Below are 16839 nucleotides of genomic sequence, written 5' to 3'. Positions count from 1 at the left end.
ATCGAGCCGTAAAAGTACAAGTAGATGAGAAACGAAAATTTCCGCTTTTTTTATCAACACGTACCAGGTACCGATAAAACAAGTTATAGCCGTGGTGAAGCGCATATGCAGATTTGGCGACTCTGCAACATGCTTATAGCTCATACGTAGTCATATATATCATCCGAAGATCGTGCGCTTTCATTTTTCTGCACCCCACGCATACACTGAGATGTACCCACTCGCAGATGATCGCGTCAAATAAATTTTTACCTTGACTAAAATGTCGGATCACAAAGTGCCATCGACAACCGGTTATTGCAACCGGCCCACAACGAATACCAGTGTTTTCACAAACAGGGCGTATCGCGTTATTCACACTGCACACACCATGCACAATATTCCCAGTTTCACCGTCCGTAAAGGTGAACCATTATTGTCGATGCCGCTGTTCCTCGCATAGGCTACCACGTGTGTTCACTTCTCCGAGATAAACAGCCAGCCAGCATGGCAAATATTTCATCACGCACTTTACCACGCACCTAGATGTTCTCTGACACATACCACAGCTAATGTTGCCACTGTGAGATGAAAATTAAGCTTTCAAAAAGAAAAAAAAACTACTACAGAATATCTACGAGTGAATGATATTGAGTGGGGCGAAGCGCTGGATGGTTTAATAGCTAAACCATGAACCATCCACGAATATCGCCCACTACATCATCACAGGCGTGACAAACACTGCATATACTTATGCAAGAAATTTTATTATTTGTCGCTTCCGTTCCCCCTTTATTATAACGGCTTTATGGTCGGTGAAGTGGTGGATCAATACGGGGCGTAGTAGAATGTTTGCAAGAACGAAGTAATCGGCAGTCTGCAAAGGTGGAACTATAGGTGGTTACGTACAAACAAGGAATGTACACAGTAGGACATTCTATGGTTATTTAACGCGCACCTCGATACAAGTACACAACCATCTTGCATTTCATATTGACTACGTCTCAACAGCATTTGCTTTATGGTCGGTGAAGTGGTGGATCGGCGATGGGGCGTAGTGGGATGTTTGCGAGGCTGAAGCAGTGGGCAGTTGTCAGGGGTGAAACTGTAGGCAGGCGGTCATGTACATACATATATACATACATGCATGCATGCATGCATACATACATACAAGGAATGGACAGAACCACGCCTTTAGGAGTTTCGACCCTAAAGCTTGCCGCAAGCACCGAGCGACTGCACTCCACTCAGCCACCGGCGAGAGTGTTTTGCCAAACGCTGCCTTGCGCGTGTACCGGTGACGTCACGCTGTGACGTATCCTGGTAGAGGTCCAATGTAAAGACGTCTGAGCAGGCAGTGAATATCTTGCCAGCCAGAACCCACTGATGTTGCAAAGAAAACGACCTGGTCAGGGTTCATGCCACAATGTTGCTTGTTGCTTCCATTAGAGTTCTTGTGTGTGAATTGGACGATGCCTAAAGCATGTGTGCTGTGCAGCAGACTTAACGCACTACCTGGAATTATCTTCTGTGCAGTCACCAAAGCGCGAGGTTCCTGAGCACATCATGCGCCCTGACTACGCCGATCATCCAGATGGTCAGTCTCGTGTTTGCATGCTGGAGAGATAATTTCACTTTGTGCTTTCTGTGCCAAGCGTACTGGCTGCATTGACATCAGTTAGCCACTCATTCTAGCCAAGCACATGAAAGGGAATTCAGGTGTTGTCAAACGCTCAATACTCCAGATATGATGTCCAGTGGCTGTCTTGTGGGCTTGGCTCCCAGTTGCTATCCCACGTGCAGGGTAGCCAAGAGAGTCTAGCTTGGTTAACCTCCCGGCCTTTGTCCTTCACTTCTCTCTCAGCTCCCAGACACACTAGTGGCACTGGAATGCGAAAGTGCTCATGCATCATGCTATGAGCCTATGTTTGAGAAACTTGTTTATCATAGGGTCAGGATTAATGTGAGCTCGATTTCACATTGACCATCTATTGCTTTGTGGTACAGGGGTGCAACAGCTGCGCCAATTTGACACAATTTCTCATTGTTGCACCGAGCTGTGCCAAAACCAATAAATTCACTGAAATTGTGCGGCACTGCACCAAAATGCCCAACCAGCCTCAAAATTATCTCAGGTGTGTTAATTTCAGCGAGGAATGAAGGCCAGATTGGCCACTTGTATTTTGCGTCGTCAATTGAACTAGGCATGCAGACCCTAAACCTTAAGCTTGGTGTAAGGCCCCACCGCAGTGGTCTAGTAGCTAAGGTACTCAGTTTCTGACCTGAAGGTCACGGGATCGAATCCCGGTGGCGGCGGCTGCATTTTTGATGGAGGCGAAAGTGCTGTAGGCCCACATTTGTATTCAGATTTGGATGCACATTAAAGAAGCCCAGGTGGTTGAAATTTCTGGAGCCCTCCACTACGAAGTCTCTCATAATCATATGGTGGTTTTGGGACGTTAAACCCCACATATCAATCAAATCAAAAAAAGCGTCACTGTAGCCATCAATGCTTCGCGGGAAATATAAATTTGCTAGTCGGCAAACGCGGTTGTGGCGCGCTAAGAATGTATGCTGCGTTTTCCACGGGCGAACAAGGTTGACGTGCTATGAACACCGTCATTGCCAGCCACCACATTGTTTCCCATAGCAATGGCACATAGGACATTATTCAGGCTTGAGGTTGCGTCGTCCTGGCAATAGTTATCCGGCTCCGTCGCCGGGCCAACCAGTGCACGCCTTAGTTACTTTGGTCGAACACGCTTTGTAAATGAGCCAAGAAGTTGTGCCCTAAACAGTGAAAGAAAAATAGAAAAAGTGGGGGCGGAGTTTGTGGGGGGGGGGGGGGGGGAGCGGGGTGTAGCCGTTTGAAAATTGGCCGACGTTCATAACCGTGCAGAATGCTGCTAGGCCACCTTCGCCGCTTTGCACCGGTGTTTCGCGGCAAAGTGTATCACGATTTGGAAGGGGCTTTTAGTGCCAGTGACGGGACACAGCACATTTTGTTCAATTACTCATGCGTGTATGCGCCGCATAATTGAGTGCTAGTAGGAAAAGTTACTGGCGATCGTTCGGAACAGCAAAGCGAATGGCATTTGGGCAGCCCTAAAAAAAGAAAAACACCCATATACCTGTGCGTCGTGTTTTTTTTTTTCTGTTGCCACTCGTACTCCTTGGTTTTACGAATCTCCCGAATGTTAAGGGCGTCAGCTTGGTCGAGCTGCATCTGAATTTGCAGATTTAGTCAAAGGATTCGACAGACACGAGAAATGCTGATGTGGACTTTATTGTCTGCTTTCAGAGTACTACTTCAGAATACTTTTATTGAAACAGCAGGGCTCATGTTCACTCTGCATGATTTAAGGGGTTGAATGTTTTGTACATGTGTTTTTTTTTTCTAAACGTAAGTCTTTTTTTTTTATACTGCCCCGAATCGGGTCTTTCATGATTAAACATTTTCCCCGTAACCTGCTCCTAATTTGAATTTCAGTGCTCCAGAAGTAACATTTTGCTGCTCCGAAAATTGCTCCAAATTCCATTTTGGCTGTTGCACCCCTGGTGGTATTCAAGCCTGTCAATGAAATGTTCATTGTAGCTAAAGTGCTGTGAACAAGTGTAGAGAAGAAAGTCACACTTTTCATCTAACTTTTATTTTGTGCCTCATATATAGTTCTTGGACCTTGCATAAGTGTGCCATAAATGAGTAGTCGTGCATCTTGTCTTATTCACCGGGGGGGGGGGGGGCATTGTGACTAAGACACAAGGTTCAAATCCTGGCTGCTGTAGCGATATGTGAACCAAGTGAAGTGCTAGGAAACCTGTGTACTTTTATGGTGGTGTACTTTAAAAAGCTCGAGGTGGTCCAAGCAATCTGTACCTTGCCTTTTTCTAAGATATTAAACTCTGTAATCAATATCATCATTTCATGAAAGTTTCAATACATTTGCCAAAAACTTTTCAAAGTATTTGCCAGTTGCAGTGAAAGTTTGCAGGAAAAAGCACTAGTAAGCAGCCTGTTCAGTTGCATATTGTTAGATGAATCTGTGCTCAGGAATTCAAAGGTTTCTTTTGATGTGTATGATTAAGGTTTAAAAAAAAAAAGAGCAATCTTGTGTGCAATGACGATTTATTCAAATGCAGCCTAAAACTTGTGCATAAAGAATACCACCAAAATGGTGGAAATACAAGCAGCTTGAATGTCCTTTTTTTAATTATTATTTTTAATCTTCATAGGCTTCCCGTTGAGTGAACAAGCTGTTAAGCATTCATCATTCATTAAAGTCTTGGATGAAGAGGAGATTGAAGGTGTTCGTCTGGCTTCTAAGGCAAGTGTGACATGTAAAATAGACGTGTGCTATATTTCTGCATCTTGAACTTGTATGAGCGGGCCAACATTAATGTTGGCGTTTTGTTTAAATGGCTACGGTCTGTTTTTTTTTTTCCATCACCGTGTTGAGCAGTGTGTTACGTCAACTTTCTTCTAGGAAGACATTCAATTTCAGTTCTGGGTCTCTTTACGGCTTTATTTTATAAACCAGATGTACACCTTTCGTAATCTATATATTCCAATACTGCAGAAGAGAGGAGGCGGCTGCTGAAGACTCCATGGGCAAGCAGAGGTGTCAACAACTCGATCCAAGAATTCCTTAACGTGCCCATGGTACACTTTGCACGTAGTTGGGTGACACTTGCGCACCTCTGTTGGCTGCATCAGAATTAGTGCTACTCTTTTTCATTCGGGTTACATAGGATTTGCAGTTCCTTCGAGTCTTTAAAAAAAAAAAACTGCGAGAATGGATAAATCATGGCACTTGACCTCTTGCATCCTGGCCAACGCCTTCTTGGGAACCTGCTCATAAATTAAGAGCCCTGTACTGTGCAGCTGGACTCCATATAGTAGTAGTACACAACACTGCTCTGGAAAATGAATTCAAGGCCAATTTTAAAAGCTCCAACTTGAGGTCACATCCATGTAAGCTGCACTTTGCTCAAATAACTCTCGAGCTCGTGCCTTGTTATGCTATAGCAACATATTTGTGGCACTGGCCTCTTACGTAGTGTATTTTTGGATGCACATGAAAAAAAAAGGGGGGGGGGGGGCACAGTGAGGCATACAAAAAGCACAAATGAAAGCGCTTTCGTTGATAGTTTGTGTTTTCCAAGCGTGTCCGAAAATACAGTATGCTATTCCAACTAGCCCAAGAAACAGCACTCTTATGTGCATTGAAAAGCATTCTTATATGCATTTTTGGAAGTGTGCACTTTGCAGAATGGACTAGCAATGTTATTAGCCACTATATGGAATGGGTCAGTCTGGCTTATGCGACCATCCCGTTTGCAATTGTAGAGAAGTAATTGATCAGTGTAAGACATAAATCCACTATTTACGGTAAGGAGCTAAGTAAATAAAAGTATCATTGCTCAATGTGCAAACTTCTCTAGTCTTGTCATCTTCTCATTTGTAAAATTTCTGCTTTAATATGAAAGAAGTGAAATGCAAACACTTTGTATAGGCATAACTTCTTGAAATTACTGGAGGACAGTATGTTGGGGCAAATAAGGCTCACTGTTAGGGCCTGAAGGCTTGCCATAAGTGACATATATCGACATGTTTCCTGGTTAGTTGCTGGTGTTTGCTACAGAAAATACCATAGTATTTTTGCAAATGGTATGTGTGCTTTTAAGCTCGCATGAGCTGAGGATATCGTTTCTCTTGAAGCCGCGTTGTTTGCCTCCATGTCCGGAGTCAAGCAATGCTGCTGTGGTGTTTGTAAGGCTTCTGCGGCGGTTAGTGGTTTTGCCGCATTTTACGAAATGTATATTTGTAAAGGGATTGAAAAGCATAGATGGCATGTGTAATATATGCAAATTGTGTGAGAACACTTGCTCTCACACCGTGTTGTAGTTTGATGTCCCTTTTTTTTTTTTTAACTAGAAGACGGCTGAGGGACATCAGTAGTTCCTACTTAATTTTTTTTGTCAATAACCTGTATGTTTAAAAAAATTATTTCGTGCTACACTGTGTGCATGCCTTAACACGCCATTTTGCACATTTCCAATGAGGGAATTTTTTTAACATGAATGGCTGTTGTGTCTGGCTCCACCAAAGGTACTAGTTGACCGGTGCCTGGAAATGATTCCAGTATAAATGCCAAGCGTACTGGTGATAAGATAGCACCTCAAACCAACTGCCCACAATGCATTTGTACAGCGCCAGCAATGGCTGACGATGTTGATGGGAGTGAGTTGACCACATTAGTTACCCACTTGAAAATGTTTGGGCTTCGTGTTGTGGGGTTTTTAAAAACAGTGTGTTTATTGCGAGTAGTCTGTCCTTTCTCTCACACGTAAACTTGCACTAAGCAAATTGCTTTAAAAAGGTGCTATCTGGTAGGATTGACAATGCATATTGTGTTGTGCTTTGGTAAGCTGCTAGGTGTGGTGGTTAATTGAAAAATTAGTACACTTCTTATTCTGCCCGAAAATGGCATTTTATTTGTCACTTCTAGCACATCTTTTATACGGATTAACAAAACTGGGCAGGGACATAATTGTTATTTATCCAGCTTGAGTGGGGTATTGGTACAGAAAGTATTAAACAAGTACACTGTGTTGCAAAAGGCTGAGGCTAGCAGGCCTCCTGGTCTTCAGCTTTTTGCAGTAAGGTGTACAGTTAGGTCCAAGCAAACATCAAACAGTACTTTTTAAGAATGACTATAACTCATTTTTTTGTACAAACCTCAGCATGTAATAGTGCTATATTTTTCATTGCCATTGTTAACCACATTAGGCATTTATTTCTTCTGTAATGGGTGATACATTCAGGTTATGTTGCTGTCCCCTGCAATGCTTTACCTAATCTTATAGTATCACAGGCAACACTGTGCTGCAGCTGCTGTTCTCGCTGCTTAGGTTTGTGCTGTTGGAAGCTTCTCCAAGCGTCGCAGGCAGTATTATGAAGCTTACCGTTTCCGTTTAAGGAGCATGTTCATTTTTCAGCTGGCCAGAGAAGTGCTGGATGTTGCACTTGGTGCTGCCGCAGTTGGCGTCACTACTGATGAGCTGGACAGGCTTGTACACGAGGTAGGTGACTGGAAAGTGCAGTAGGCTGCAAAGGCTTTATAGATGTGGGCACCGGCCAATGAGAATTTCTGGCTTGTCACAACGTGGGCCGTAAAGGTTATCTCAGGTTGAAGCTTTGAGATTTATAGTTATCTGCTCAAACTTTTTTTGAAGTGTCTTGCTGGGCGAGTTAGTAATATTGAATTATTAAATGTAGCGCAAAAGACACAGACAGGAGAGCGCTGCTGTTTTTTGTTTTTTTTCTAATCTTGTGTGCCATAAAACTTTGTAATTAATTATTCAGGCTTCATGCTGGTCCTTAAAACACCTGGAAATCCTTAAAGTTGAAAAGTTAGTTTGCAAGGCCTTGAAAGTACTGGAATTTTCACAAGTCCTTGAAAAACAATCTTGGAATTTCCTTTTTTATTTTTAATAAACATTATCACAAATTGCTCCTACCTTTATTTTTGATGCTGTAAATGTAGAAGGTGGCATATGTGATTTGCCCATCAAAAATAAAGAAATTGGGAACATCAATAGCTTCTGGAAGAAACCAACACCATGAATTTTTAATTATAATATCTGGGGTTTTTTGTTCCAAGACCAAGAGATGATAATGAGAGACATGAAAGTGGAAGGCTCCCGTAATTTTCACCATCTGCTGTTCAGTAACATGCACTGACATTGCACACTACACGGGTCTCTACCTATTCGCCTCCATTGAAATGAGACTGCCGAGGCGGGATCGAACCCGTGACAATCGGGTCTGCAGCCAAGCAGCCCAACGACTGTGCCATCACGGTGGACAACTCTGTGTATTTTTGGAAGCTCGCAAAAAGCATGAGCTGGAGGATGAAGAAGAAATGCTGCATTGAAGGGGAGGTGGGAATGCTTACAGAAAAGAAAATTAAACTAAAAGTCACTGTTAAGAGTGAACAGCTACAGCAAACTCATATGCTAGAAAGGCAGAGGCAACTAGTGACCTGACGTGCATCGTCAAGTCAAACAGCCTTAGAAAAGCTGCGAACAACAAGCCGCATGGGATAGTGAAATTCAGGAGAAGCAGCAAGGAGAGGCATAATAACTGTTGCTTAGTTTTGCCTATCTGATTAAAAGTTTGCGTCTTATGTCATAGTGAAAGCTATCATCTATTCAACTTGGAAATAATGGCTTAAAGTTGTCTAGATAGAAAATGTTATTGTAGACTTGTGTTCCATGGTTTCTCCAGCAATGTCGATGGATTCTTTTTCGATGGATTCTAGTTATTTAAAGTCTTCATCCTCCACTGGTTATGTGTCCGTTGGGTTTCTAATAGACGTGGCCCTTGAAAATTCACTCACGTAGCCTTGAAATTCTTAGAAAACCCTTCAATTTGTCATGTTAAACTAACATGAACCCTGATTATTGCATTAGCAAACTTCAGAAAAGTTATTTATCCAAGCTTGGTTTTTTTTTGTAAGAATGGTATCATGGGTTGTATTGTCACGCAGCAAAGGACGACGCAGTTGTCTATAAGGAAAACAAGTTCATTGGAGCCAACCTGTGCTCCCTTAACAACTGAAAGAATGCACAGGCGGCGAAGCAGCGGCTGGTAAAACGACGTGCACGCTAGTGAGCGTCGGCGATCGAATGTTGCGGCATCGGCTGTGCAGGAATTTATATCCCTCGGCGCGAGGGTTTCTCGAATAGTCGAATTGTATCGAGAACGCTGTGATAGCGTTTGTTCAAGACGCTGATTGTTCGAAACGCTGTTCGATAGCGTTTGTTCGAAACTCTATCAAAACAGTGATAGCACAGGCCGGCGCAGCCAGGGCGAAAAAGCAAAACAGAAATAAACAACCCTAATGCATGGTTCGCGGCATTACCCCCCCTCTAAGAGTGCATCGATTCGATGCTAACATAAGGGACAGTCCAAACAAATTAAAATAAAAGTTAGTCATCGTCCGTAGAAAGGTTTTAAGCGAACCACATGGACGACTTCGGGCCGTGTGCGTCGTCGTGATGTACGGGAGTCACCATCGGGGATCACTTCGTACGTTAGTTCGCCAACACGTCGTAGAATCCGGTAGGGTCCGAAATAGCGTCGTAGAAGTTTCTCACTGAGTCCACGTCATCGAATGGGAGTCCGAACCCACACACGATCTCCAGGATGGTACTCGGCGTCGGAGATAGTAGCGTCCGGCATCCACCAGTTGCTGGTCCGTTATACGAACTCGAGCGAGCTGGCGGGCCTCCTCCGCACGTTGGAGGTATCTTTGGACGTCGGCGTTGAGGTCGGCGTTTTCTACGTGCGGAAGCATGGCGTCGAGCATCGTAGTCGGCCGTCTTCCGTAGACGAGCTCGAACGGTGTCATCTGCGTGGTTTCTTGGATAGCCGTGTTGTACGCAAACGTGACGTACAGGAGGACTTCGTCCCACGTCTTATGTTCAACGTCGACGTACATAGACAGCATATCCGCGATTGTCTTATTCAGCCGTTCCGTTAGTCCGTTCGTTTGGGGGTGGTACGCCGTCGTTCTTCGGTGATCTATGTTGCTGTAGCGTAAGATTCCTTGCATGAGCTCCGCAGTGAAGGTCGTTCCGCGGTCCGTGATTAGGACCTCATGTCGCAGCACAACTTGGTTAATAAAGAACTTTGCAACTTCTTGTGCAGTTCCTCTCGGAAGAGCGGTGGTCTCTGCGTAGCGCGTCATGTAGTCTGTCGCTACGACAATCCATTTGTTCGCGGATCGGGATGTAGGGAACTGGCCCAGAAGGTCCATTCCGATATGTTGGAAGGGCCTCGTTGGGACGGCGATCGGCTGCAGAAGTCCGGTGGGTCTCGTCGGTGGTGTTTTTCGTCGCTGGCAGTCACGGCAGCTCCGGACGTAGTGGGTGACATCGGATGTAAGGCGGGGCCAGAAGTATTTCGCCTTGATTTTTGTAATCGTGCGAGCTGTTCCGAGATGTCCGGAAGACGGGTCGTCGTGGCACGCTTCCAAAATTTCGTCACGAAGGTCTGCGGGGATGACAAGTAGATAATTCGTTCTCGTTCTGGTGTTGAAATTCTTCTTCACTAGGATGGAGTTTTTGAGGCTGACCGCTGGTAAGTTCCGCTTGAACGCCCTAGGCACGGCGACGTTGCGTCCTTCGAGGTAGTCGATCATGACGGGGAGGTCAAGGTCGGCACGCTGCTGGGCGGCTAGGTCGCTCTCTGTCACGACTCCGAAGAACGCGCTGTCTTCATCGGAGTCCTGTGGTGGTGGGTCGACAGGGGCGCGGGACAGGCAGTCGGCATCGGAGTGTTTCCTGCCGGATTTGTAGAATATTGTAACGTCGAACTCTTGCAGGTGCAAGCTCCACCGCCCAAGACGGCCAAAGGGGTCCTCAAATTGGCGAGCCAACACAGCGCATGATGGTCTGTCACAACCTTAAACGGTCTACCATAGACGTATGGGCGAAATTTTGAAATGGCCCATATGATAGCCAGGCACTCTTTCTTGGAGGCAGAGTAGTTTCTCTCCTCCTTCGACAGACCACGGCTTGCATAGACGATTACCTTTTCGTAACCGCTTTGCTTTTGGACAAGGACGGCACCGAAACCGATATCACTGGCGTCCGTGTGCATTTCCGTTTCTGCGTTTTCGTCGAAATGAGCGAGTACGGGCGGGTTTTGCAGGCGTTGTTGCAGCTCGCAGAATGCCTTTTCTTGGTCGTTTTCCCAGCTGAAAGGGGTGCTTTCTTTCGTCAGGCGCGCGAGTGGCTCTGCAATGCGTGCGAAGTTAGCGACGAAGCGCCTGTAGTATGCGCACAGTCGGAGAAACCTTCGCACACCCTTCTTATCTTTCGACTTTAGGAAGTTCGCAATGGCTGATGTTTTTGCCGGGTCAGGTAGGACTCCTGCGGCGTTCACGACGTGACCCAAGAACTTGAGTTCCTCGTACACGAAACGGCACTTCTCAGGCTTCAGCATTAACCCCGACGTACGAATGGCCTCAAGTACAGCTTCCAACCTTGTGAGGTGTTCGTCGAAAGTCCGGGCGAATACGACAACGTCGTCGAGGTATACGAGGCAAGTGTGCCACTTCAGGCTTGCTAGCACAGTGTCCATGACTCTCTGAAACGTTGCGGGCGCCGTGCACAGCCCAAACGGCATCACCTTGAACTCGTATAGACTGTCCGGGGTTATAAATGCAGTCTTCTCTCGGTCTCTCTCGTCCACTTCAATTTGCCAGTAGCCGGTCTTCAGATCCATGGATGAGAAGTACTTGGCGTGGCAGAGGTGGTCGAGGACGTCGTCGATTCGTGGCAGGGGGTACACGTCCTTTTTGGTGATTTTGTTTAGTCTCCGGTAGTCAACGCAGAATCTTAAAGTGCCATCTTTTTTCTTCACGAGTACAACCGGCGTAGCCCACGGACTTTTTGATGGCTGTATTATGTCATCGCTGAGCATGTCATCTACTTGAGTCCGGATAGCTTCGCGCTCGTGTGAAGAAACGCGGTACTGTGACTGTCTGGTAGGTCGGGCTCCATCTTCGGTTATTATCCGGTGCTTCGCCAAAGGTGTCTGACGTAACTTCGAGTTCGAGGAAAAACACTCGCTGTAGCGACGGAGCAACTCCAGTAATCTGTCCCGATTTTCTTGCGACAGCGCCGGGTTCACGTCGAAAAGATGTGGCAGCCTGGAAGCATCTGCGCGTGCACGTTCAAAGGTGGCGATCGCGATCACTTGACTCGCTTCTTGCGTTTCTTCGAGGAACGCAATTGCAGTGGCTTTGTTTAGATGCTGGTACTCCTCGGTGAAATTGGTGACCAAAACGTGGGATCTGATCTGCGTTGCTTAAACCGCGCAATGCCTCTTGCGACAGACACACCGCGGTATAGAAGCAACCTTTGGTCAGTCTCTACGATAGCGTCGACGTCGGGAGCAGCACCTTCACAATAGACGGCGATCATCAAGCTTGCGCGGGGTGGCAGGGTGACGTGATCGTCGGCGATCCTTACAGCAGCACGGTGTCCGAGGTTCGGCTGCGGCGTCGTGGAGTGATCGGAAGAAAATGTTATCGACCTGGTCTGCAGATCAATTATTGCGCCGTTGTCCGTCAAAAAGTCCATTCCGAGAATTATGTCGCGGGAGCAGTTAGGCAAAATGACGAACTCCGAAGGGTACGTAGTGCCGTCTATGGTGACGCGCGATGTACACATTCCACTTGGGGTCACGAGGTGGCCTCCTGCTGTGCGTATGTGCGGACCGTCCCATCTGGTCGTAACTTTCTTTAGCTTGGACGCGAATGACTCGCTCATGACCGAGTAGTCGGCTCCCGTGTCGATGAGGGCGACTACGTCAAGGCCGTCGATGGACAACTGGACGTCGGATGCCGCTTTCCTCGAATTTCGGGTGGGTCGGGGCGTCGTATCGCGGCTTGCGCGTGTTGATGGTCGAGCACTATGCGTCGTCATCGTCGTCTTCTCAGCGGCAGGCTCCGTCATTGCAGGTACGTGTCGCGCAGTGTAGCTGTCGTCGTCTTCGGGGGTCTCGTCAGGGTGTCGTCGGGTCGTCGGGTGAGGGCATGTCGTGAATCACGGTCTTGCGTCGTTGGAGGGTTTTCATTTTCTCGCCGTTGTGCAACTTCACCTCCAGAAGTTGCTGCTTTTAGTTTCCCCCTCGTGGGCTGGGGGACCTTCCACGGGCGAAGTCAGCATTGCTGCGACGATTGGGGGATTGGTACGGGTAGGGCGACGGCGAACGGTTGAAACGGGATGGTCCACGGCTGGTGTTCGACAGGTATTCTTCGATCTCAAATGGGCGCTGGCCGGCTCGCGGGCGGGGTGCGTCGACGGAGAACCCACGCAAACCCAGCCTCTTGTACGGGCAGCGGCGGTAGACGTGGTCGGCCTCTCCGCAGTAGTAGCACAGCGGACGATTATCTGGCGTTCGCCACACCTCAGTCTTCCTGGGTGCCTAGTTTCGGGTTACAGGGGGTCGGGCGGGCGACATTGGGCGGCGGTACAGCGGGGCCTCTTGATAACGAGTTGGGACGGGTCGGGGTCGACGAGCAGCAGCGGAGTAGGTCATTGCTTGTGGTTCGTAAGATGCTTCCGACGGCGTAGAATTCCCCAGTGCTTGCTGAACCTCTTCGCGGACGATGTCAGTGAGGGAGGCGACTTGGGGCTGCGGCGTTGCTGGGAACAATTTCTTCAGTTCCTCGCAAACGACGGCGCGGATGGTCTCCCGCAAGTCTTCCATCGCCAATCTAGGGGCGTTTACCGGATTCACCGAAAGGGTGTTGAGTGGTCTATCGTATTGCCGCGGAAGCATATCCAAGGTCCACTCGATCATCGAAGCCTCGGTGACGAACTCAGCGACGGTCTTGGGGGGGTTGCGGATGAGTCCAGCGAAAAGCTCTTGTTTAACTCCCCGCATCAGAAAGCGCACCTTCTTCTCTTCTGCCATTTCGGGGTCAGCTCTCCGGAACAGCATCTTCATCTCCTCAGCGAACAGTACAACACCTTCGTTAGGGTGTTGCATTCGCGTCTCCAACAAAAGGGCGGCTCGTTCTTTCCACACAACCGTAGCGAATGTTTTGAGGAATTCGCTCTTAAAGACAGTCCAGTCGGTTAGGGAGCCTTCATGGTTCTCAAACCACGTTCGAGCTGCATCCTCCAAATAGAAGAAGACATGCCGAAACGTTTCTACGTCATCCCACCTGTTAAAGATGCGGATGCGCTCCAGCTTCTCCAGCCACTCTTCCGGGTCTTCACCAGGAGATCCTCCGAATGATGGAGGCTCACGAGGTTGTTGTAGAACGACGGGAGGGTTGGTAGCGCTGGTCATGGTGCCTGCGTTGATCATCGTGGTTTTTACGTCTTCTTTCCTCTTTTTATCCGGGAGCAGTTCAAACTCTGGCTGAAGGCCTTGCTGTCGGCGGCTGACACGAGTTGGGCGTGCTTGTCGTGTTGGGCTTGCTTGTCGGCTTGGCAATGGCTTAGGGTTCATGTACCCAGCACTTCCACCAGATGTCACGCAGCAAAGGACGACGCAGTTGTCTATAAGGAAAACAAGTTTATTGGAGCGAACCTGTGCTTCCCTAACAACTGAAAGAATACACAGGCGGCGAAGCAGCGGCCGGCGAAACGACGAGCACACTAGTGAGCGCCGGCGATCCAATGTCGCGGCATCGGCTGTGCGGGAATTTATATCCCTCGGTGCGAGGGTTTCTCGAATGATCTAATTGTATCGAGAACGCTGTGATAGCGTTTGTTCGAGACGCTGTTTGTTCGAGACGCTCGAAACGCTGTTCGAAAGCGTTTGTTCGAAATGCTGTGAAAACAATGATAGCGCAGGCCGGCGCAGCCAGGCCGAAAAAGCTAAACAGAAATAAACAAACCCAATGCATGGTTCGCGGCAATATTGTTTATGTTGTTTTTATTTTGTTGTTCTTTTAAGCTCAAAAGTTGTACATTGCATCCACGTTAATAGAAAGCACAACTTGGGTAAAGGCGAACGGCAACAAAATTTGGCACTGTGCAAAAAGTCATATAGGTAGTCTAACTAGAGGTAGTGCTGCCTGCCAAATGTAGCCTTCGAAATAGAAGCGCCTACCTTAGAAAAAAGCTTGCAAATGACGGGGTTTTTGAGACTGAAACTAGAAAAACTATGCCATTACGGTAGACCGGAAGCGACATAAACAGCAGAAGAATCGTCGGCTCCATGCTCCTCGAGCACGCACGTCGCGGACGGGCCCCTTAGTGTCTGCATTTTTTCTATCTTAACTTAAAAAAGCTGCGTGAACATGCCTCTTATCGAACACTGGTCCGAACTTCCCACTGGTCGATTTGCAGCGTCTGACCCCCCGTATTCAGAAACGCTGTTTGATTTGAACTTGATTTGCCGTCGACTTCAATACAGCACGAACACGTTTCGGAAGCGCTGTCTTTAGTTGGCGCCAAGGAAGCACAAACGCACAGACTCGTTTCAAACGCGCTGCATTGAAAACGGTTTAACGCAGGAAAAAGCTATTCAGCTGCAGGGAGGGTTGCTCACAAGGAGCGATGCGGCGACGTTCTGTAGTGTTTGTCATATCCGGTTCTGTCCGATTTGCCTGGGCACATTGCTATAGCTCCGCGTCGTCTGCTTGCTTGCAATTAGCACCAATGGTAAATTAAATACGTGACTGCAAGATTTCTCACTGTCGTTATAGTAACATACCGTACTACGTATTTATGGGTGTTTCTGCCCAAGTAAAATTTCGTTGCAGTTGGCCTTTAAGGTCAGTATTGGTAATACTTGCAAAAAAAGTTGCCAGTTGTAGTTACAGAACTTTGTGGGACATTTACTGCTTGTTTCATCTCATGCTGCGCTGATCAGTGAATAAAGATCTGCAGCCAGCACGGTGGTCGCAAGTACATCATCTGGGTGCATGCAGCCTTGTGCGAGTTCGGTTTAATTTGATTATTCAGTTTCACTCAGCTTATCCACGTTGGGGAGGTGTTAACAGGGCTAGGCAAAAAGTGTAGCACTTCACCTTTCTGCCACGAGAAACACTGCATGCAGTCGCTGCTTTGCGATTCTTACTGTAGAGTGCACTCAAATTTTTTTTTTTTTTTTTTCAAATTTTGAGCGTAGAAAAATTTAGCTTTAGCTTAGTCACTTTAAGGAAGCGTTATTGTCATTGAGTGTCGACGAACTTAGTTTTCATGCGTAAAAAGTTAGATTAACTGCACACATTTCCATACATGTGCTTGGTGCATTGGAAACTGTTTTCACTGATAATTTTTGTTTTTACAAATGTGCATTGTTGGTGTTCATTCTCACAACGCATTACTTTGCTTCATTTCAGGCAAGCATCGACCGTGACTGCTACCCGTCTCCTCTGAACTATTACAAGTTTCCCAAGTCATGTTGCACGTAAGCTGGTGCTTTTGCTTTTTTTTTTTTTTTTTTTTTTGCGTGCTGTGCCAGTGGTCTCTTGCTGTCGTACGTCAACAAACTCTCTCATGAGTCGACTCACTCAGGCTCAGATAGAGCCCTGAGTCTGAGTGAGTCCAAGTGAGTTGACGTTTTCGTGAGTGTGATTGAGTTCGATTAAGGAAAATTTCAACGAGAACGAGTGAGTGAGTTGAAAACACTGGTGAGTGCAAGTCGGAGTGAGCCCTAATGGCTGGGTACATTTCATGAGCAAGTCTGAGTAATGGCCCCTGTCACACGGCACATGTAATGTTATTCGCAGCGATTGACATTCATAACGAATTTCATTGCGGTTTTGCATTCCCGTTCTACACGCCTATGAAGTGGCATTCGCAGGATAGATGTCAATGTTAATTGGCAGGCTGCTGCGATACCGAAAAGTTACCAATCGTGCATTTAACTCGCATAACATTGTCCGGCTGATTGAAAATATACTGCGACCGTGCGACGCTATAAAAGAGCATCAGTAGAAAAATGATCTGCATACAAACAAGACCAGCTTGAGGGGGGGGGGGGAGAAGGTGACAATGGGAATGGTAAATTTTATCAGAATGTTCAATTTTTCATTTTATTTTTTTTCTGCAATTTTGAGAACATTCATGCTGTGAAATATATTAAATGAAAACAGTAAGTAGTGGAAGTCGAGAAAAGAGCATTTTATTTAGTGCGTTGTCATTAAAAACTGAAAAAATTGAGCTTTAGAAAATGTAAATCTACAGCTTTCCCTTAGCACAGTGCCGCTATAGTGGCATTCTTGTAAAGAGGACAGATCAGAGCTCAAGATAGCCTCAATGCTGCATATATGCAATAAAAAATAAAGCCGCCTTCCTTCCAAGTTTCATTATCTCGGC

General features: G+C 46.8%; 1 protein-coding gene across 1 annotated transcript in view; it reads left to right on the top strand.

Moving 5' to 3' along the window:
- The window catches only part of LOC119160996 (methionine aminopeptidase 1), a 72805-nt gene that overhangs the window by 7584 nt on the left and 48382 nt on the right, over window positions 1-16839 (top strand). Inside the window, exons 4-7 of the mRNA XM_037413295.2 lie at window positions 1516-1576; window positions 4213-4304; window positions 6979-7062; window positions 15861-15928. Of these exons, the coding sequence (XP_037269192.1) occupies window positions 1516-1576; window positions 4213-4304; window positions 6979-7062; window positions 15861-15928 (305 nt within the window). The remainder of the gene's footprint in view (window positions 1-1515; window positions 1577-4212; window positions 4305-6978; window positions 7063-15860; window positions 15929-16839) is intronic.

The sequence above is a fragment of the Rhipicephalus microplus genome, chromosome X (genome assembly GCF_043290135.1).
Source record: "Rhipicephalus microplus isolate Deutch F79 chromosome X, USDA_Rmic, whole genome shotgun sequence".
In the NCBI taxonomy this organism is placed as follows: Eukaryota; Metazoa; Arthropoda; class Arachnida; order Ixodida; family Ixodidae; genus Rhipicephalus; species Rhipicephalus microplus.
The sequence above is the reverse complement of the archived record's forward strand: the minus strand, read 5'-3'. Positions and strand labels throughout refer to the sequence as shown.